Source organism: Rhinolophus hipposideros, assembly GCF_964194185.1.
Source record: "Rhinolophus hipposideros genome assembly, chromosome: 14".
Taxonomy (NCBI): Eukaryota; Metazoa; Chordata; class Mammalia; order Chiroptera; family Rhinolophidae; genus Rhinolophus; species Rhinolophus hipposideros.
This window is the reverse complement of record NC_138060.1, coordinates 37458379-37482147: the sequence shown is the minus strand read 5'-3', so window position 1 is coordinate 37482147 and position 23769 is coordinate 37458379. Positions and strand designations below refer to the sequence as shown.

General features: G+C 36.2%; 1 protein-coding gene across 11 annotated transcripts in view; it reads left to right on the top strand.

The window, feature by feature from the left end:
- ANKRD28 (ankyrin repeat domain 28) overlaps positions 1-23769 on the top strand; it is a 145231-nt gene that overhangs the window by 77376 nt on the left and 44086 nt on the right. For 6 of the 11 annotated variants that reach the window (XM_081071292.1, XM_081071294.1, XM_081071293.1 and 3 more), the window contains 4 exons: positions 11914-11984; positions 18210-18410; positions 19728-19815; positions 21756-21898. In XM_081071292.1, the coding sequence (XP_080927418.1) occupies positions 11914-11984; positions 18210-18410; positions 19728-19815; positions 21756-21898 (503 nt within the window). The remainder of the gene's footprint in view (positions 1-11913; positions 11985-18209; positions 18411-19727; positions 19816-21755; positions 21899-23769) is intronic. The other 5 variants (XM_081071299.1, XM_081071295.1, XM_081071298.1 and 2 more) reach the window with 1 other exon arrangement.

The following is a 23769-nucleotide window of genomic DNA, read 5'->3' as shown; positions in this document are numbered from 1 at the left end:
TAAATGTGTCCAAATTGGAAAGGTAAAAGCAAAACTGTCTCTATTTGCAGATGATGTGATATTATATAGAAAAAGCTGTAAAGACTTCACCAAAAACTGTTAGAACTAATAAATTCAGTAAAGGTGCAGGATACAAAATCAACATACAAAAATCTAGCGTTTATATATACTAATTACAACTATCAGAGACATTAAGAGAACAATCACATTTACAGTTGCATCAAAAAGAGTAAAATATCTAGGAATAAATTTAACCAAGGAGGCAAAAGAATTGGTACACTGGAAACTGTAAGACATTGATGGAAAAAACTGAAGACACAAATAAATGGAAAGATATTTTATACTCATGGATTGGAAGAATTAACATTGTTAAAAAGTCTATACTACCCAAAGCAGTCCACAGATTCAATACAATTCCTATGAAAACTCCAGTGGCGTTTTTCATAGAAATAGGAAAAGCAGTCCTGAAATTTGAATGGAACCACAGATATCCCAAATAGCCTAAGCAATCTTCAGAAAGAGCAGCAAAGTTGGAGGCATCATGCCTCCTGATTTCAAACTATTAATATATTACAAAGCTATAGTAATCCAAATGTATGGTTTTGGAATAAATACAAACACATGGGTCAATGGAACAAAAAGAGAGCCCAGAAATAAACCCACGCATGTGTGGCCAATTTATGACAAAAAGCCAAGAATATACAATGGGGAAAGGACAGTCTCTTCAATAAATTGGATTGGGAAAACTGGACTACTACTATCTTATACCGTATACAAAAATCAACTCAAAATGGGTTAAAGTCTTGAACATAAGACCCGAAATCATAAAACTCCTAAAAGAAAACATAAAGGGTTAAGCATTTTGGATTTGACACCAAAAGCAAAGGCAGCAAAAGCAGAAATAACAAGCAGGACTACATGAAACTAAAGAGCTTCTGCACTACAAAGGAAAGCAACAAAATGAAAAAGACAACCTACAGAATAGGAGCAAATGTCTGCAAGCTGTATATCTGATAAAGGGTTGACATCCAAAATATGTATAAAGAAACTCATACAACTCAATAGCAAAATTTTTAAAAATCTGGTTAAAAATTGGGCAATGGCACTGAATAGACATTTTTCTAAAGAAAACATAAATATGGTCAACTGGTACATGAAAAGTTGTTCAATATCCTTAATCATCAAGGAAATACAAAGCAAAACAACGAGTTATCACCTCACACTTGTTAGAATGGCTGTCATAAAAAAGGCAAGAGAAACAAATATTGACATGGATGTAGAGAAAAGTTAACCCGGGAACTGTTGTGCACAATAGAATATTATTCAGCTATAAAAAAAAAATTTCTGCCATTTGCAGCAACATGGATGAAACTGGAGGACATTATACTCGGCAAATAAGCCAGACACAAAAAAGAAAAATAATGCTTGATGTCACTTATATGCGGAATCAAAAGAAATCAAACTTAGAAACAGAGAACAGATTAGTGGTTGCAGAGGTGAGGAGTGGAGAGGGGAACTATATAAAGGTGGTAAAGAGGTATAGACTTCCAGTTATAAGTAAGTTCTGGGGATGTAATGTGCAACATGGTGACAATAGTTAGCAATGCTGTATTGTGTCTTTGAAAGTTACTAAGTCACTAGATCTAAGGTCTCATCACCAGAAAAATAACTTTTTAACTATGTGAAATGATGGATGTTAATTAAACTTAATATAATCATATTGTAATATATACATATATTATGTTGTATACTTAAAATTAATACAGTGTTAAATATGTCAATTATAGCTCAGTAGACCTCAGGGGAATAATATCACTCAGAAGAGTTGTCTTCAAACATTCTCATATGTAGACTCTTAAGGTTCTGTAGTGGTGCTTCAGGGGTTCTACTTAAATTTGATTTGAATGCCATGGTTGTTGAGGCCCAAATTAGACGATGATTTCCAAACTCCTGATTTCAAAACTACCTTATAATCATATTGAATGAATTTTAAAGAAGTTTAGTTATAAATTAGAATTGAAACTAGGTGTTTGACCCTAGATAAAGAAGAGAATTATGGTGCGTAGAGATAAAAATAGGCAACAAATTAAACTAATTTGTTCAGAGTTAGTAATGAAAACAGTGTAGGAAAGTGTAGATTGCTCTTACCCTTCATGCTAATTAGCAATGACATTACATTAAGTTAACCTTAACTAGTGTAGTCTTAAGAAAATTAAGCAATGTGAAATACTCCCCACATAGTTCTAGATTTACACAAAAGACATAATATGATAATATGCTTCAATAAGAGCACACAATAGAATAAATTACTGTAATTTTGTATTATAATAACTACTTTGGTATCCATGGCAAGGTTATTTTTTCCTAAAATATTTCTCTAAAATGAAAAATGAAGAATATAAAAAAAATCTGAGATCATTCTATAGAGTCATGTTATGCCATGTTCATGTTTCATGTTTTGATTGCTTTCTGATTTCCTATGTTGAAAAATTAGGAAATTACCTTCTCTAATTTGTTTTACTCTTGTTTCCATTGTCAGGAATTATGACTTTACATTCTGTTTTGTAATCATAATTCCTACGGTGTTTCTCTCTCTCTCTCTCTCTCTCTCTCTCTCTCTCTCTCTCTCTCTCTCTCTCTCTCTCTCTCTCTTTCTCTCTCTCTCTCACTCTCACTCTCACTCTCACTCTCTCACACACACACACACACACACACCCTATCTTTATTTATTATCCAGTTTCTCTATTCCCAAGTTTTTTGTTTTGATGTATCGCTTGATGTCAAATAGACATCATCAAGTAGTTTTTGTTTTTATATTTTCAGTAAGAGCTTGTGGATGTCATATTTCCTGGTATCGTATTTATTTAACTGAAGGGTAGATTGGCTAATAATGAAATTCTCAATTCATACTTTTTTCCTCTCACCTTTATAGATATTGCTCCAGTGTCTTCTATCATTGATTGAAAATCTTGGATTAAGCTTTTCTCTGCTTAGTATTTCCATCTCCCATACTACCCTCTACCACCATGGTCACTTCTCTTCTGCCGGATGCCTATAGGATTCAGTTCTTTATTCCTGAAATCTAATACTAACTTCACTAGGCTAAGTGTATTGATTTTTTTTCCCTGGGACATAATGTGAATATGTGAATTTCAGCACTTTTAGTTCTGAAATTCAGATTTTTATTTCATTTAAATCTTCCATAAATCTTTGAATATTTTATTTCCATGTGTTTTTCCATCTGTAAATTGTTCTATGTGTATTTCAACTAAGTTGGATCTCCATTGTCTGTCTTTACCAACTTTAAAAAAAAATTTTATTGGGAAATATTGGGGAACAGTGTGTTTCTCCAGGGCCTATCAGTTCCAAGTCATTGTCCTTCAATCTAGTTGTAGAGGTTCAGTCGCCATTTTCAATCTTAGTTGCAGGGAGCACAGCCCACCATCCCATGCGGGAAACAACCGGCAACCTTGTTGTTGAGAGCTCGTGCTCTAACCAGCTGAGCCATCCGGCTGCCCCTCGGGCAGCTCATTGTCAACAGTCGAGTTGTGGAGGGCGCAGCTCACTGGCCTGTGTGGGAATCGAACCAGCAACCCTGTTGTTCAGAGCTCACATGTTAACCATTTGAGCCATTTGTCCGCCCCGTTGTTGCCAACTTTTGTCTGATTGTAATTTTGTCTTTTCCATTTGGTTTTAGATTATTTCCTTGGACCTGTCATTCAACAGATATTTAACAAGCAGGTCTGTGTATTAGGCACTATTCTAGGTGTGCTGTGCATAGAGCAGTGAATCAAATGATGAAGTCCCAGCCTTCGTGGAGTTTGTTTTGAGATCGTAACAAGTTACTATATATAGTTTGTCTTGTGGTAATTGCTATGGAAAAAATTAAAAGAATTTTATATTGGATGGGGACAGTGGCTGTTTTATATTGGGTTATCAGGGAAGGATTCAATGATAATACGACATTTGAGGAGATAAGAAAATGAGGAGGCAAGCCTTGCATACCATGCAGATATTTGGAGGAAGCTGAGAGAACAGCAAGGACAAGCCCATGATGAGGGAGCATGTTTGGAGGCAGGTGAAAAGAGCAGTAGGAGACGACGCAGAGAGATGGCAGGGGCCAGATTGTGTGTGGCCTTGTCGTAGAGATTTGCTTTGGTCCTGAAAGTGAATGCAGAATTTTGAGAGGAGTGCCATGGTTTTTAAAGACTTAGTCTTAGTGTGGCTTCAGATTCTTGACTGTTTTTAAGTTTTATTTCTTCTGTTTCTTGTTGTTTCTGGGCTTTTATCTGTCATTATTTTATTTTCCTTTTTTCATTCTTGAACTCTGCCAGTAGTCCTCTCTCTGCATGCATTGTCTTACCTCTCTCTGCACTCTGAGGTTTCTCTTCAGACCTTAACTTGTCTGAAGTTGTGCAGAGAGCAGTTTGCAAATGCATCCTCTCCTTTCCTGGGATGATTCCTTTCAAGTATACCCATTAACTGTTTCATTCAGTTTACTCTGCGCTCTTGTGTTTTTGTTCTAATCCTGTGCTAAATCCTTTCGGCTTCTTACGTATCTTTGAGGAATGTGCTTCTTTCCAGAGCAGCTATTTGCTAAAGAGTAGAGTAGGGAAGGGCAAAAACTGAGCGTCATTTAGGTTTGTTTCTTTAAATAGCTCTCAAAACAAATGTGTTTTCTCTCAGTCCTAGCAGTGGACTCTCTTCCTTTAGTTCTTGGTGTACTATTGGGTAGTAGGGGTGACTTGGCAGCTTAGATCACAGGTTCTTAGAAAGTGATCTGCTGGTGATTGGTTCTTACCCTCCATCTCCAGCTGGGTCGAAAATAAGAAAGATGTCAGCTTGGCCCTCCTTTAGCACTGCCTCAGCCTTGTTCTGTGGTATAAAGTTCGAGTTCTATGGGGAGCTTCTCCTGTGGATAACTCACATAGCTCTAGATCATTTAAAAGATTGTTAGGTAGGATATAGATGGCAGAGAAAAAGTGACAGATGGACATGCTCTTTTAAAGACTTAGTAGCCATTCCAGGACTTGACGAAGCTTCCCTTGACTCAGTGTCTTTCCTCATTTTGATACAGATTTCTCTGTATTTGGTAGGAATTCTTCATAGTTTAGTTTGTCGTTGTAACTGTTTTCTTGTACTGAAGATGGTATTATTTCACATTCTGTTTTATGTTTTGATGAGGTGTTTTGTTTTGTTTTGTTTTGTTTTTAAAGTACTACTGCTACTCACCCTCTTTAACCTAAAGTTCAGAACTAAATTCATTGGAAATCAAGTATTTATAAATGACGAAACTCGGAGATTTGTAGATGAGGAGTATCATTTTTGACATGTTACATGTAGTCAAACCACTGAATCCTTCCATAGAATTTACAGTAGAATTAATTTTACAGTTATTATTGAATGGGGTTAAATAATAAGAGGAAGCAGTGATTGTTTTCTATATCTCAAGTACTGTGCTAAATTTAGCTTTTTCATTTTATTTTCTTATTTTTGTCCTCTTAACTCTGAAGGTATTCTTATAAATAAGGAAACTAAAGCGTTTAGAGATTTATGGCTGAAGTGGTACTGCTAATTAAAGCTAGAGACAGCATTCAGACCCAGGTAATCTGGCTATAGATTTCATACTCTTAACTGTTATTATCTGAACTACTCCTCCTTCCATCTACACTCTACTCCCTGCCCCCAACATTTAGTAAAATTTGTGTAGGCAGTGACTTTTATTGAAGAACTTGTGTTTAAAGGACTAAATTTTCTGGCTACCTTTATACAGAGCTATTTATGGGAGTTATTTATTTAATGCTTGTGCAGGCATACCTCGGAGATACTATGGGTTCGGTTCCAGACCATAATAAACCTAGTATAGCAATAAAGCGAGTCATAATCTTTTTGCTGGTGGAAGGTCTTGCTTTCAATATGTAAAAACCACAATACCTGTGAAGCTCAATAAAGCAAAGCAAAGCAAAGCTCAATAAAATGAGACATGCCTATATTTAAAACCATAGGCTTAGCAGTACCTCAGACTGCTATATCAGGTGATTAAATGACTGTGTTATATGAGGCATTAGTCAAAAATTCATTTGATTAACCTTTCATAGAAAATGTAGTCCTTGAGAAGTAAATACAAATATCATGTTTCTAGTATTAGGAATTAGACCTAAAGTATGTGACCCTTGAAAGCCTGCAATGCTGGTATATTAGTATGCCAGGCTGCCATAACAAAGTACATACAAGGTGAGTGACTTATACAACAGAAATTTATTTTCTCACAGTTTTGGAGGCTAGAAGTCCAAGGTCAAGATGTTGGCAGGTTTGGTTCCTTCTGAGGGCTGTGAGGGATGGATCTTTTCTGGGCCTTTCTCTTTGGCTTACAGATGACCATCTTCTCCTTGTGTCGTCCATCTATATTTGTCTCTGTTCAGATGTCTTCTGCTTGTAAGGAAACCAGTCATATTGCATTAGGGCCCGCCATAATGACCTCATTTTAACTTAACAAGCTCTGTAAGGACCCTCTCCAAATAAGGTCGAATTCTGAGGTGCTGGGATTAGGACTTCAACATATATATTGGGAGGCACTAGGTACAATTCAACCCACAATATCTTGTGTCACACAATGGAGCATCTGTGTTTGTTTTGTTTTTCCAACATGACAGGTGGAAAAGTGGAAATGTAATTGCCTTTTGCTCATTCCACTCCCAAACTGAAAACAGAGTCTGGAGGTTTTGCCACTGTTTTTGGTAGGCAGCCAAAGGAAAAGCATTATTTCCATTTTGGGAAGAGTAGTGAAAGAACATGGCTCCTGGCCTACTTCACTGGATATGGTCTATCTCCTCTGCGGCTCAGGAGCAGAGCAGAGAACTATTCTCCTTAATAGAAGTTTTAGAAAATTATTAGTAGGACTATTTATAATTATTACAAACACATATGTAAAATAGAAATAACTTTAATAGTAAACTTAGCTTAGATCAGAGGTTGATAGATTTTTTATGTAAAGGACCTTACAGACACTGGCAACTACTCAGCCCCTTTAATATGAAAGCTACATATGTAACACTTTAGTGAATGTGTGTAGTTGCATTGCAGTAAAACTTTATTTACAAAATAGGTTTCTGGCAGCCTGTGGGCTGTAATTTGAAGACCCTTGGCATAAATTATATGAAGATACTACCTCATCTATTTAATATTAAAGTAGGACAAGGTATTTAATAAGTATGAAATAATATATTCTGACTATTTCAAAATAGGATAGATTTATAACTGGAAATGGATCATAAAGATCATTTAGCACAACTCTTATTTTGCTGCTGAGATTGAAAAATCAAAGAATTGGCAGGTCTTGGTGACTGATTCGATTAGGGAGAAAGCAGGTGAATCTGTTATCTTGCAGAATGAGACCCGCCCAGAGTCAAATGGGACATTCCTGACTTGAGCGCCTGACTCGTAGCGCTGCTTTGCAGAAGCGGGAGCTCCCTCTGTTGTGTCACCCTGAGGCCCATCCTTTCTCATCCCCCTGTCTTATCCCTTGTGCACCACACTCCCACACATTCGCAGGCGGCAGGGGGTGTGGTTAACGAATGAAGCTCTATGCTATGGGAAGCAGCCCCAGGTCTCACAGCCTATTGGTTACAGAGCCATTGTTAGATCACAAGGTCCTGCTCCCGGTCTCTTTCCTAACCCCTGGCTGTCTCCTCACGTGTCCAAACCTCTCTCCAGCGGCATTGCTGTCTAGAGCCTAGAATAGACTGATGTAAGTCAATCAGATTTTTTATTTTTTTAAATTACTTTCTGGTTTATCTCCAAATGAGCTAGACATTTATCTAATTCTGGAAATCTTATCTTAAATAACCCTTTTCTTTAAAAAAAAAACAACTGTCATTTCAGAGTGCATTTATTTTTCTATGTAGGAATTATTAAATGAAAAGACTGGGTGAAAGGAAGCTAGTTATTTGGATTTTTTTATATTATCTAACTATGGTATCAAATGGATGCAGCCTATTTGAGTGACCCTGCAGTTGATCTTTGCTTGTTTTCTTTTTGCTTTTAACATATCAGAAATCTAATCACATCTCTACTCTGAAAAGGTGAATCCAAATTCATATATCTGTTGTGGCATAGGTTCTGGCTGCAGATCTTAAGGGAAAGCTCAGTTGATAAACGTGGATTTATGGGAGAAGGGGAGTCAAGTATAGAACATATTTGATCATACAATTGGGCATAACCATCTTGGGTTTAATGAGATGTGTTGCTAGCATTTAAGAGGTATCCTATAAATACTGGTTTGCAGTAGTCACCAGTGACACCATCCTGAAATTGCTGTCTTTATTGTCTTCAGTTTCTCAGCAGCTTTCTCCTACTGCAGGTTTTTCCAGTAACCTAACTTCTATTTAGGTTGCTGCTGTTTAGGGCTGCTATTTTATAGTCTTTTCTGTTTTAATGACTAGGAAATAAAGAAATTGATCTTGGGTGACTTAAGGTCATCCTTATAAACTACACATACTATGTTCTGCCATGTATAGAGCACATGATGATGGCACCAGAGCTGTTATATTTGGTTTTATTTCTCTCTACTATTTTGTAAAAAAAAAAAAAAAAAAAAAAAGTTTTAAGTGGTATTTCTTCTTCCTCCTCTTCTCCTTAACCTCCTTCTTCTTCTTTTCCTGTCTCCATCCTCAGTGTTTAGCTTAGTGGCTAGTTTTCAACTGTTGGATTAGTTAAGTTTACTCTGGAAATGTCTTTTCCCCTTACTGGATGACTACAGTGTGTGTATCTTTATTGTAGTTTGTTTATTTGTGAATATATAGCTAATTTTGGAGCTCTGTGTGTATAGAACAGAAATCTGGTTACTTTCAGAGAGTTGACATGAGATGAGCGCTGAGAGCCTGGACATCTGAAGCGTGCTGCCATGTGTGTTGGTCTTGTGCCATTTTTTATTTGAAAGCCAATTGCTGCTCTTGTAGTATACATTGTTATGCTATAGTTGTCTGTTAATATGTAAGGCACATACTGACTAAACAGTGTGGTCGGGAGATTTTTGTTCTGTTGGTGCTCTTAAAAATAGCCCAACCATTTTTCGTATACTTGACCTTCAATTTCTATGGAATTAAAACATTTGATGAGTGCTATTGGAAGAAACACATGATATAACAAAAGATGAGTGTCTCCTGAGACAGATTATGACCAGATGTCTAAAACCCTATTGTGCTGCTCTTTCTGCAGGTAAGTATCTTTAGAATCTAAAGAGCAAACCAGATTTTTTTGTGTAATTGTCTATTAGTAGCAAGTAGTAGTGTGATGTATCCTCAGTAAACCATTAGTGGATTCTTTGTTATTGTCCCCATTTTTTTGGATAAATTAATTTTGATTTTGTTATTAAAAGAGAAGGAAAGACTAATTAATTAATTAATTATAACTTAAAATGGCAGAATGAAGCCTGCAGGGTTTTATACTTTGGACTGCCAAATGCGCCGTGAAAATCAGATTTTCTTCCTTCAATTGTATATCTGATAACCCATATCCAAAAGAAAGACTCTCTTTACCCTCTTGCTAGTTACGTTCCAATTTTTTTTCTCTCCACTTGTAGCCAAATTCTTGGAACGTTTCTTATGACCACTCCTTTCAGTCTGTGTGAACTAAATTTCATTTTTTGAATAAGCATTATTTCGGTTTTGTTTAAAGGTTAAAATATGTGTATTTTCAAAGGTACACGGTATATACTGAAGTTGCCTTTTCCCCTAGTCTCCCATCCCATCACCCAATTCTCATTGTGCCCCTCCGCCAACACAAACACGTAGGCACCCTCTGTTACTAATGTCTTACCATTCCTCCAGGGTACCTTACACACATAAAACAAATATGAATGTAGATATCATCTCTTCTTTTTCCTGCATAAAAGTAACAAATGTTATTCACATAGTTCTCACTGCTTTTTTCACTTATTTCACAGATGTTTAACAGTACATACATGTTTTTATGACAGCCACATTCAGTTTCCTTGTTAATTAATACCTGTATCAGACTTATGACCCCTCCCATTTACTGAAGACCCACTGTCAGGCCTCATTTTTCTCTGCCTTTGTCTATCCAGGGTACTGTACCTGTCTCTTCTGAGGGTCTGTGTCACTACCCTTTAGGCCTTAATGCCAGGACTTGCCCTTCTACCACACACATTAAATACAAAATTGCAGAAAGAGGTATAGGGATAGAGACCCACTGATGTTCTAAGCAGATGCATGGGAGAATGAAGGAGCCTGCCTTCTATATCGCTTTTTCACTGTCTCTAGGGCTCCAACCTTCTAACCTATAAATATTACAAATGTTTGTACTATCTACATTCTACCTCCTACCTAAAACAAGCGCTGAACTTGTGGTCAGGCAGTCTATATTTTAACCATCTTGTTCTCTACAGAGCCTGGCAGATAGTTATTCAAATGTTTATTACGAGAATATACCACTCTCACTGGCTGTTTATTTTGCTGACTCCCTTTTTTTCTCCCAAAGGCTAATTGAGCAATCTTGAAATCTCTCATAATTGGTGGTTGAGTATTTTAGTGTCCTCACTGTCATTGCCCACAGAGGATTCAGCTACTTTCAGGATTTCAACTACTGCATTTGTGGATAATTTTCTATACCTGTGTTTCATTTCATTTTTTTTTTTTTATATTCACGACTTTTAAATCTACCTCTAATGTATCTGCCCTATGTGTACGAGGTACATTTACTAGATATTAATCTTTGTAACAAGGTGTTAGGAGATCTGTTCTAAAGAAACTTAGGTTCAAAAGGATCAAACAACTCATTAGGGACCCATAACTAGTAGTTACTAGATTCGTAAGTTGGAGTCATGGCACTTGATTATTCCCTTGAACCTCACACACAAAACAGAATGCAAACGTTAGGAGGTCTGAGTTCTAGCCTTGGTTCTGCCATAGTTGACTCTGACTTTGAGCTATTAGCCTTGCCTGCATTTTATAATCTAGAAAATAAGGAGGTTGGACTAGATATCTGAAGTCCCTTCTAGCTACTTAGTTATGATTTTGGATATAAATCTAGGATTGCTTATAGTGCAGAACATGTCACCACTTCCTCTAGAGCCAGGGCTGTTTCTCTCTACCTAGATGTAGAGTGATTCTACAATGTGCCACTTCTGTTTGGTTGCAATTTAGGTACCAAATCAGTGGGTTTTATGTGAGCAGTAGATTTTCCCCCCTCAAATTATGTAATATACTTTTTGTCTTACTAAGTGTATTTCCATTCTATTAAGGATAATTTTTGTCCATTGACTTGATTTTTAAACTATCCATAATTGATTTTTTTTTTATTATGACTTCCTTAAACCTTTAGATACAACTCAGAAAGACATGTGGTTTGGTTCATTTCTTTCTTTCTCAGTTTTTTTCCTAAGTTTATAGCCATTGTGTCCATTAATATAACTTTATAGTATTAATGTGTTTTAATCATCACCAGAGAACTATTTTGGTATTATATTGTTTTATAACACGATACATTCATTAGTAAAGAAATATAATGAAGACTTGTAATGATCATTTTATGTTTAAATATTCTTATTCATTAATTTAAGTATTTGAGCTTTTAACACACATTCTAAAAGTGGATTCTGATTTTTACTTTGATATGCTCTGTATAAAGGTGGCTTTTCTAGCCTATACATAATGTTTCTTTTGTTTTTAATCAAAAGAGCCTAATACCTCATTGGATAATCATATAAATTGAAAAAGACAGTTTTGTTTTGTAATTTAAGGGTAATTTATTAATAGAAAGTATTAAAAAACGAAGTTTTACTTTTTCAATTGTTATTTATCCAATTTGGACTATATATATAACTATTATTTCAGGAGATTTACTTAAAATATTTTATGCAAAATATTTCAATTTATTTTTTTCTTCTTGTTGCAGGAGCTAGAGTTAATGCCAAAGACAGCAAATGGTTGACACCTTTACACAGAGCAGTTGCATCTTGTAGTGAGGTATGAAATTTCTCTTAGTAAATATACTGTATATAAAAACATTAAGTAGGCTTACCGATGGGCCCAAATTCAAATTCTGTATTTTCAAAAGAAGGGAAAAGCAACTGAAAATGGAGAGTCTGAAGTAGCAGAGAGTAAAAATCCCTCTTTCTGTGTTTCCTTCAAGAGAGAATTTATTTTTCCATCTTATAAAATCCTCCTCAGGGCTTTTCTCTACTGGTTCACAATAGCCTAGTAGACATGTTGCAAAGGTTCTACAGATTGTGATCAAGAAGTAATCTCAGCGGTGTGTAATGATTATTGAAATTAGTTTCAAAATTTCACTTGATCTCACATTTTTACCAGTTCTAAATGTATAACCATAAAATATGTTAGGTGTCTTATGAGGAAGAACAGTTCCTTCTTATTTATTACCCTATATGTTGTTTGCTCTTCCAGATAACTGACATTTTGAGGGAATATTCTTTTTATGTTTTTTTTATTTTTTTTGTATCTTCTTGTCCTTATGACATTCTTGTAGAGATAGATATTTTGAAGAAACTGTAGTTAGTGATTTGCTGGAAACCACTCAGCTCTTGAGTAGCAGAAATGGGACAAAACCTGGGCCTTTTTTTTTCCTGTCATTTTACTGCCTTTCTAAAATGTATTGGGTGCTTTTTAAAAACTGTATTGTGCCCAAAGCACCCTTTTTACCTATCTTATGGTAGTTGATGCTTATTGAAAAATTTAAAAATAATTTAAAATACAAAAGTGTGTTATTGTATAAATTAATGCTAACCCAGTGTTTCTTCAGTTATTAAAATTGTGAGAGATAAGAAAATGGCTATTGCACCTCCCGTCATGGGACCAGATAGTTCTAGAGAAGGAAAGGAACCTCTAGTGCCTCAGGAGAATATTTCCCAAAGAGAAACTTGGGGAACTCCTATCTTTTCATTCTTCTCTGTATTCCTCATTATGAAATATGTCATGAACCCAGAACAAGAGTTGTGCAAGTGAAGAGAAGTAGAGGGACAAAGTGACTGGGACGGATTACAAATCCTGCAGTATGACAAAGGCGGTCTATTAGCTATAGACTCCTAGCTGGGTGGAGAGAGGAACAATGGGTACACTTTGCGTCTTGTTCAGACCTGGGTCCTTGGATGTGCTATTACTGATGAACTATGGAACTTAGGTTTGGAGGAATTCGCCACTTTCTAGCTGTGTGACCTTGGTTAAATCTGGGGATTATCATGAAAACTGAGGCATAGTATTAATAGCTAAAATGCTTTAAACTCTGAAATTCCATAGTAAAGTTAAGTTTGTGATTAGCCCCCTTATAAAGAAATTTCTTGAAATAAAGGCAGTTAAGGAAGAGATAACCATTACCATTGTTGCAACCATTTATTAATAAGATAGTCATACCTACCCATTTTTTGGTATGACTCTTGGGACTGTGACTTTAAAGTTAGTGGGAATTTTGCCAAATTAAATCATCAAAAATAATACTTTGTGTATTTGCAGAGATTGTGAAACAGACCCAAAATTCTTATTTTATTTATTTTTTTATTGGGGAAGGGGAACAGGCCTTTATTGGGGAACAGTGTGTACTTCCAGGAATTTTTTTTTTTTTCCAAGTCAAGTTGTTATCCTTTCAATCTTAGTTTGGAGGGTGCCGTTCAGCTTCAAGTTGTTGTCCTTTCAGTCTTAGTTGTGGAGGGCGCAGCTCAGCTCCAGGTCCAGTTGCTATTGCTACTTGCAGAGGGCGCAGCCCACCATCCCTTGCGGGAATCGAACCAGCAACCTTGTGGTTGAGAGGACACGCTCCAACCAACTGAGCCATCTGGGAGCTCAGTGGCAGCTCAGCTCAAGGTGCTGTGTTCAATCTTAGTTGCAGGAGGCGGAGCCCACCATCTCTTGTGGGACTCTAGAAATTGAACCAGCAACCTTGTGGTTGAGAGCCCACTGGCCCATGTGGGAATCGAACCGGCAAACCGGCAGCCTTTGGAGTTAGGAGCACGGAGCTCTAACCGCCTGAGCCACTGGGCCGGCCCCCCAAAATTCTTAAAGATTTTCTTTAATTATTTTAATTAATGTTAGAGGAAGATTGCAGAATGCTCAGAAACTGACTGCTAATTTTTAAAACTTAACGTACTCAGCCTGAAATTAAGGGAAAGCTGTAGAATAGAAAACAATGATCTGTTTTTCAGCCTAAAAATTACTGGACTATGTAGTATTATTGCTCTTTGCAGGATTATGGTAAACAGTTATAAAATGTGACATTCCATAAAAATAAAACCTCTGTAAACCCTAGGGATCGTTTTTCTTTTAAAAAGGAAATCTCATAATTAGCAAAATTGCTAGGAAACCTAACCAAGATTATGAATTTCACTAGTGTCTTTTAATTATTCATATTACATCCTGAGAGCTAAAGAGAGCTTATACTTATTTCATGTAATAGAAAAAATAACCACAGAGGGTATGTTTTTGAGATACCACGAGAGAACTAAGTCCTACCAAAGATGATTGGAGTAACTATTTTCTAAATGTTCTCTAAGACATGCATAGCTAACACCATAATAGATGCATAGTAGAGAAAGCAACTCATCACACACAGTGATGTGTTAGACCTCAGTTCCTCCATTGAACCTAGGTTGAGAAAGACTGCTACGGGTTAAAGATTCCAAACTCCTCAGCTGTCCTCCAGTGACGTAGGTTTCACACACCTGATCTTACTGGCTGGCTCCAGTCTTACTCACTGTTGGCTCCTGGTCTTACTCATCTAGTCCTCACCACTGATTTGTGACTGTAGTTCTTCAAATATAGCACACGGTTCAGCTCTTTTTAAGTGCTGAGTATTCTTCTGAATAAATACATTTGTGAGTATTGGGGTTTTTTGTGTGTGATGGTTTTGTTTTTTTAACAGCCTACATCACACTGCTGGATCCTGTGGAGGATATACACTTTTTTTTTTAACCTAACTCTAGGAATCACATATTAATTTTATCAAGATAACTGAATTTAAATTATATTATGTGAGATAGTAGCAGTCCATGTAAACATTGTGTTTATTTACATATTTGTTAACCCTTCTTTTTCCTGAGTCTAACTTTAAATCAGTGGTAAAATTGCTTAAAAGACAGAGCCAAAGACAACTATTGCTGTAGAGACTATTCCAGATTGACCGCAAGCTGTGAATAAATACTCTTTGGATATAATTATTTAACCTGTTGTTATCACCCCATATTTCATTATCTTATTTAAATCGATGTCATAGGGTATTTACTTAGCTTTTTTTTTTAAGTCAAGATATGCCTTGACAGCATATCTTATGCATACATACCCTCTAATCATGGAAAAATTGGGATTGAGGTTACTATTTGTGCAATATTTGTCATTAGTGAAACCATATATACCTTGGTTATCCCTACATTACTTTCTAAATGCTTATAATGTGCTGATAATATGATCTAGAATTTTACTAGGGTATGACATCAAGCTCATTGATTTATACTTTCTAGAAATTCACTTGTTTTGTTTTATGTCTTCAGTCTTTAGAGATTTCTTTATTTTTTTTCTGCACTATCAAAGATCACTGCTGTCGTGATGTGACATGTACTATTCCAAGTAGTAAATGGCGGCTGTATTAGCTTGAGCTGCCATAATAAAATACCATAGACAGGGTGGCTTAAAAAACAGAAATTTATTTTTTTAGTCTGGAGGCTAGAAGTCCTAGATCAAGGTCCAGCAGGGTCAGTTGCTGGTGAGGGCTCTCCTCCTGGCTTGCACACTGCCACCTTTTCACTGTATCAGCACATGGTGGAGAAAGACGGGGGCAGGGGATATCTCTCTCTCCCTCCCCCCCCATAAGGCCACCAGTCTTATCAGATTAGGGTCCCTCCCTTATGATCGCATTTAACTTCAATTACCTCCTCAAGACCCCATCCCTAAATACAGTGACACTGAGGTTTAGGGCTTCAACGTATGAATTACGGGGTGATACAATTCAGTCCATACCAGTGATTCAGGATTCAAACTTCGATCAGTCTTCATTCTAGAGACTTAAGCACTGTGTTCACAGCCTTCCTTAGGTGCCATCATACGTACCCTCACCACCATGAGATGGATTTATTCTTGCTTTTCAGTAAAACAAAAGAATAGTTTTGATTTTTCTATTCTTGCTGAGGGAATATAAATATTTCCCAGACTTTTCAGAAGCTTTAATGTATGCATTATGAATTCCAGAATGGGAATGAATAAGGTAAGCCTGGCATCTACAGTGTATGTACTACTGTATTTGCCCAGTGTATCCAATTATAAAGTCTTCATTTTGGTTTTTTTTTCTCATACATCCATTCACATACTTACTGACGTTTCCCACTATAGTGTTAGTTTTATCTCCCAAGTCACAATATACCTTCTTGAGGATGAGGATAGAGAATTCTGATAGTGTTTGTACCTAGTTCTCCGTAATTTTGAGTACATAGTCCTCCATGTATCCTTTCCCCCATATTCCTTTTTTAAATTGAAGCATAATTTATAGTAAAATGCAGATTTTAAGTGTGTAGTCTTGAATTTTGGCAAATGTATATATCCATGTAACCTTTTCCCCAGTTAAGGTAGAGAAGATTTCCATCACTCCAGCAAGTTCCCTTAGTCCCTTTTCAGTCAGTTCTTCTGTACCCGGAGGCAGCCCATATTCTGATTTTTCTCACCACAGAGTAATGTAGCCTGTTCTAGAACTTTATAAAGATGGAATTATACAGTATGTACTTTTCTGTCTTGACTTTTTTGTTCAACATAACATTTTTGAGATTCGTTCAGATTACTGTGTATATTAATGGTTCATTCCTTGTATTGCTGAGTAGTATTTCATTGTGTGGAATCCATTGTCTTATTGATGGACATTTGCATTTCTGGTTTTTGGCTTTAATGAATAAAGCTACTATGAACAGATGGTCTTTTTCAATTTCTCTTAGGTAAATAACGAGTGGAATTGTGGGCTCATAGGTTAGGCCTCCGTACATCTTTGAGTAGCTGGCTGACTTCCCGAGCAGGTCGATAGATTACTGAGCACCTGCAGTCTTTTCCCAGCCCCTTAAATACTTGTGCTGTTTCCTAGATTTCAAACAGTTCTGATTCCTTTTTATTTGAAAGGCTTAAAAAAAGCAACATGTGAATCACAGACAATAATATTTTGTTTAAGCTTCCTTGCTACTTTGTATAGTTATAGTTATTTTAAACTTTTGAACACTTCAAGTGTGTTAGTTTTTTTGTGTTTTTTTTTTACTGTATAGCAAGCAGACTTAAGACGAGTGGTGGACAAGTTGTATTTCCCCTCTTTATAGCTAAGGAAACTGAGGGTCAGTTTTACTAGGCTTGAGATGATTCTGTCCTGGTTCTGGTCCTTTTCGTTTCATGTGTAATTTGTCGTTCATCTGCCAAAGATAGAATTACCAGTGTAAGGAGAAAAGATGGTGGTGGCATACTGGATTCCTTAGGATCTTACCATGAGATATGTTGTGAAGTTTTCCTTGTGCTTCTGGGAGACAAATCCCTTTGGGCAGTAAACTCTTAAATTGCATGGTTAACACCAAGTTTCATACCAGGTAACATCACAGCAAAGGCAGTCAGTCTCTCTCTGTCTCTGTCTCTCTCTCTCTTTCTATCTCACACACACACACACACACACACACACACACACACACACACGAGATCCTAATGATTTTTCTTTTTGTAAAATATGACATACTTTGGGAAATATTATGTTTTAAGTTTTATGTATTTAATGGCAAATCAATAAATCTCCTTAAAAGTGTTGCAAGTATAAATTAATTGTATTTCACCATCTAGAAAAACGAGATATAATGCAATGATTATTTTTGAAGAATATTTACTACTATTTCTTCTTGCACATTTTGATAGAGATAGTTATGCCTTTAATTGGAGGATAGAAAAAGGGAATGTTTTATCTTGATGCATCTTACATGGCTCTGAGTACTGCCTTTAGTTCAAATTATTTTGGGTTTTGGGGTAAATTTCTACTTGTTTATAGCAGATTCTACCAGAACTGCTTTTATTTCCTCGGGAAATTTTATTTCCTTTATATATAAAGGAAATAATATATATATAAAGGAAATAAAATATATAAATAAATAAATATATATATATATATATATATATATATATGCAATTTCTAAAACTGCTAACTCATTTGCCTTTTATAACTTTTATCTTCATGTGTTTTAGGAAGCAGTTCAGGTGCTCCTGAAGCATTCTGCAGATGTTAATGCTCGAGACAAAAATTGGCAAACCCCTTTACACATAGCTGCTGCTAATAAAGCCGTAAAATGTGCTGAAGCTTTGGTACCTCTTCTGAGTAATGTAAATGTGTCTGATCGAGCAGGGAGAACTGCATTACATCATGCAGCTTTTAGTGGACATGGTGAGGTAGGTGATGTTCAGTTAGACAGTGATTCTCTCTCTCTCTACATCGTCCCTCTACCCACTCCCCACCTCTCCAATTATTAATGAACTTGCCTTTTTCAGCCATTCAATTAGTCCATGGTAAAAACAAACAAAAATATCTATCTTATTAGTTTAGTCTGCTTTTACAATGCAAGCCCTTAGACTTCTTTTCATGATAATTCATGATATAACGTTCTGAAATTTAGAAATTTGTCAGATATGGCTCATGTGCTTACTTGTTTTTCATAGTCAACCTGGAGAAACAAAGGAGAACACTGCTAATTATAACACAATTTGAAAACTATGTTCTGTCATTGTGGAAAAAATAATCTAGGAAGACAGAGTAATTTATTTTGTTCCCAGAAAGATAGTAGCAAAGGAAGGTAGAGTTTAGAAAACATCTTCTCGTAGTTTATTACCAAATTTAGTCAAGAATTCTTTGGTAATAGACCATCAAAAGAAAATAACTTAATAAGTAATTATCTTATACAACAAGCATTGCTTAATGTTAGGTGCTGTCGTGGCAGAGTGGGCTTTATGTGTACATAGAATTAGAAAAGAAGGAAACACAAAGTTAGAAGAACCTCTGAGGCCAGCTTGGCCAGTCCTTCATTTTTGTTGTAGACAGAAACTAAAAGAGAAGTGACATTCCTTCCCAAGATTCCGTGGCTGAGAGCTAATGGCCATAGTGTTGTTTTCACTATTCTTCTCTGCCTTTGCAAGAAAGAATTCTTGCCTCCACTGTGGTAAAGATCACAAGATGCATTCCTTTTAGAAATCTGTAAGTGCCCTTTCCAATGGAGAAACTATGGTAAATATGGTTAAACATAATACAAATATTATTCTTGAGACATTATCAGGTAAATAGACTGACCTTCAGATCTAATCATATTATGGACATAACATTTGTGTTTGAATTAAAGACATTTCTGGAGTGAGAATGTATTTTGCATTTTAATAACACTTTCGGCTATAAAAAAGGAATAAAACTTCTTTTTAAATATTTTACCTTTAGTTTTTCCAGATTTGTACTTAGTTCATAAAATACCAGTACACAAAATGGCATCTTTAAAAGATACTGATGCCTGACTTCAATAACACCTACAGTGAACCCTCTTTCATATTTTGTCCTGTTATTTATTAAATTATGTTAAAGGGTCTTCAGTGTTTCATATAGCTCCTTTTTATAAATGCAGACATTTAGTGCCACAGAGTTTGACATGAGAGTATTTATCACAAGGGATATTCATAAACAGTTGTACTTTTGGATTTTGATAAAACTGTTTATTGTCATTCCAGATGGTCAAACTACTCCTGTCTAGAGGCGCCAATATTAATGCTTTTGACAAGAAAGATAGACGTGCTATCCATTGGGCAGCTTATATGGGTATGTGTTTAAAAAATTTTTTTTATATTATGAATTCAGGAAAAGTTGTATATTTTAGTTCTTGCATTTGGTGTCACATTTGTCTCTTAGAACAGTGAGAAGTTACACCGTATCTGAGTTTGCTGTCCAAGTGGAAGCAGCCTAGTAGTGGCAGAACTTTGCCAGAACAAAAAGGCATTGGGGCCAGTTCTCCTAAAAGTTGTTTTAAATTAATTCTGTTTACCTTTAAAAGGAGAAACATTCTACAACACAAGCCTGAGATACATAATTTAGATTAGTGTTTATTTACTAAAAATCCATTCTCATACCCATCTTGCTTTTATGGTAATATTAAGGTAGAAGTTACGAAAGTGCATTAGGAAGCCTATTGGGCCAAGCACGGAGATAAATAGGCATCATCGTGTTTGATTTCTACAATAGTAATTTCACAGAAAGAAACTGAGGTTTACAGTTACAGGCTTTTCTGCTGTAACATGATATACATGTTTTTGGAAAACTCTTAGGATCTGCAAAATTGCACTCAAAATCTAAAAGCTCATGAGAAAAAACTCCTGGGGCAGACTGCCTAAAACCTGTGCAACTTTGTGACCAAAGCACTAACAAAAACATTTAATTGGTTCTTCGGGTATCTTGGACAGCCATGAAGGAGGCAGATCAGCTTACCTCGGGATAATTTAAAATATACAAAAAGAGAAGAGTAGAAACGCTGTCTTTTGGATGCTAAGACCATGCAGGTGGAAACAGATCTCTAAGCACCGAGGAAGTACATCCTGCCACAACCTTGCAAGTCCTGCAAGACTAGGGTTGTATCTCTGGGAGAAAGCCGTGAATATATGCATTCGTTTTTCAAGTTTTGTAAAATAGAACTCAAAGAACTCCTCTTTTTACAGCCATGGAGCTCAGAGCCTTTTCTCTTTCTGCCAAGGGGTATCATTCTGCTTCCATTATTCTGGCTCCTCTGGCTTAGGAAGAATCACATATGGACTGACATATCTTCTGTGTAATACTGGTATCATTCCCTGATTTACCACTCACACTACCTGATTACAAAGACATCTAGCTAGCCACCTTTCTTACAATCATAGCTTTTATCCTCATTACTCCCTGCTCTTGGTTTTGTCATTTCCTCTAATCTTACTTAAAAGTAAAAGATTAAGGGAAGATTTGATGGAAGATTATTAATTTTTAAAACTGTATAAAACTGTAAAATATAACAAAATAAATTAACTTAAAACAGTTATCAATAACCCCAAGGTCCAGGAAAAGCCTTTGCCTGTAGTAGAAATAACCAAAAGCAGTAGAATCCATCTTGAATTGCAAGTCTGACCTTTAGTGTAGGTGTACATGAGGATCAAAAATGAAGACTAATATCCTTGTCAGCTGGTCCCTATTTTGAAAGTCAAAGGCTGAAAATCTTGGGCTGTTGTGTTTGTCTCACACCAAAGGTTTGAGCCTCCAGTTATGTAATGGGCAATTTTCTTCTCTTAATTGAGGTTTTCCATATTTTAAGTCTTAGGAACTTTTCTGAATATTCTGGTGTAGCTTCTTCAAGATAGCTTCGGAACAGCTAGTCTCTGTGATTTAAAACTATGCCCCTTATATTAAAGTGTTTACACATTAAGCAGAGCGCATCAGACCTTTTACCTCCAAAGGACTTGACTTGATTAGACAGCTGTTTTCATGAACAAGGGATTTTATGGTTTATCTCTAACAGAGCCCCCAAAATAACTGGGTGTGTATATCTCATGGGCCTTTGGATGACTTGGTTTTCCTTGATCCACTAAGTGTCACTTTTCAGGTCAGTTGTGGATTGAGAAAGATATTCTGTGTTTCTCATTACCTAGTTATTTTGTATTTTTATCTTTCTTTAAAGATATTTAGGATTCTATTTCATAACTTCCATATGCTCATCTATTTTCTTTTCATAAACGTGTTTTCAGGTCACATTGAAGTAGTGAAGTTACTCGTGGCCCACGGAGCTGAAGTGACCTGCAAGGATAAGAAGTCTTACACCCCTCTTCATGCTGCAGCCTCTAGTGGAATGATCAGCATAGTCAAGTACCTGCTAGATCTTGGAGTTGATGTAGGTATATAGATTGAGCAATACAAAAGAATGGAGCATTTTATGTGTGGTTTCACTGTTGGCTGAAGTTATTTCCAATTTAAAAGCTGTTTTCATACAACAATGTTTTTGTCCTTTAACCAGATATTTATAGTGCATTGATATCTGATCAAGGCATGTAATTAGTCAAAGTATAGTAAAAGGTAAAATACATTTCAAAGGTGAATGATTAGTTGGCAGAAGTTTTTCTTCTCGATCTTATTCCAGGCTCTGTGGCTCCATTTCGGCTATGGAAACCAGCAGATCAGACACACTTGGATTTTTCCTAAGTGACTAGGTTATTGTTAGTCTTATTTGCCCAGTTAGTCTAATATTCCCTTTAAATAACTGCAGCAGTTCACATTACAGGATATTGATTGGCAAGAGGTAGGCCCAAAAACTAGAGGCCCTTGCCCATTAACTGTAAGTGTCCCTTACTATATAAATCTGTTTGGTTAGGAAGGGTTGCTGCTTTATCTGAATATATTTGATTCCTGAATTGAGATCGCTAAGAAAACCTGCAAGTTCCACAGACCATTCTTTAAGCCCATGTACTTTACACTCACTTCTAGTATATTTTCTCATATTTTAGGTACAGTTCTGACAAACTCACTTAGTTCTTCAAAACAGATTAAAAGCAGCAAATTAGAATGAGAGCGGGGTAAGGCTCTGCAGTTTAGATCAGCTGCAAAAAAAAGAAAAAGAAAAACGTAGGTGGTAGTCTGCTTGGATAAAGAATACATGACACAACTGTAGGGTTGAATAGACTCTTTTATTAATGAGCTGTGTGAACGAAGCACTTTGCCCGAAGCAAGCAGGTAGTTATTGAATGTGTGGGGATGTTGAGGAGTGGCAAAAATCTAAACACATTGTTAGGTATGATCTTTCAGAGTACAAAAAGATAAAAATTTTATTTAAACAAACAGTGCTTATAGCTCTGTTTCAACAGAGGAACATAATGTTTTAAAAGACCCTTGATCCAGATAAATGAGACACTTTGTTTCTGATCACTATTTCAAGTCCATTCTGGTACAATTTCTAAAACTTACTGACAGTAAAATGACATTTGTACACCCTGGTGACAGCATGTTCTTCAAAGTAAGTGGTCAGTCTTAGAGCCATTTAGTGATGTGTGGTCTCCAATTACCTAATCTGTCAGTTTCCTAGTGTTGCCATCACAAATTACCATGAAGTGGATCACTTGAAGCAACTAATTTTATCTCTCAAAGTTCTGGATGCTCTGAGGGAGAATCTATTCCATGTCTCCTACTTTTTGGTGATGAAATCTAGGTACTTTAACTAAAGTTAAGTGTTACTTTTTCACTTTCCCCAATTTCTGTTACTAAGGATCTGAGAAAAGGAAATGTTAAATAAAGTTGCGATGAGTTGGGGACAACTGCAAGGTTAGAGAGCACAGTCTCCACATAAAACTACGCTTACTTCTGACCAACTACAAGTGTGGGGGTTTTCCAAAACTACCTTCAAGTTTCATAATTCACCAGAATCACTCAAAAAACTCACTAAAAGCTATTATACTCACAGTTATGGTTTATTACCCCGAAAAGATACAAATTAAGACAAGCCAAAGGAAGAGACACATAGAGCAGAGTCCAGGAGTATTCTAAATACAAAGCTTCCATTGGCCTCTCCACTTGGAGTTAGGACTCATTAGTCTCCCAGCATCAATGTGTGACAATAGGCATAGTCTTGCCAACAAGGAAGGCTCCATTACATAGGCATCATAGATTTATCAATTTCCCACATGCGTGATTTCAGCCTCCAAGTCCACAGATACCAAAAGACCCAAAGCTCCCACCTTAAATCACATGGTTGGTTTATGTGTTGTGGTCAGC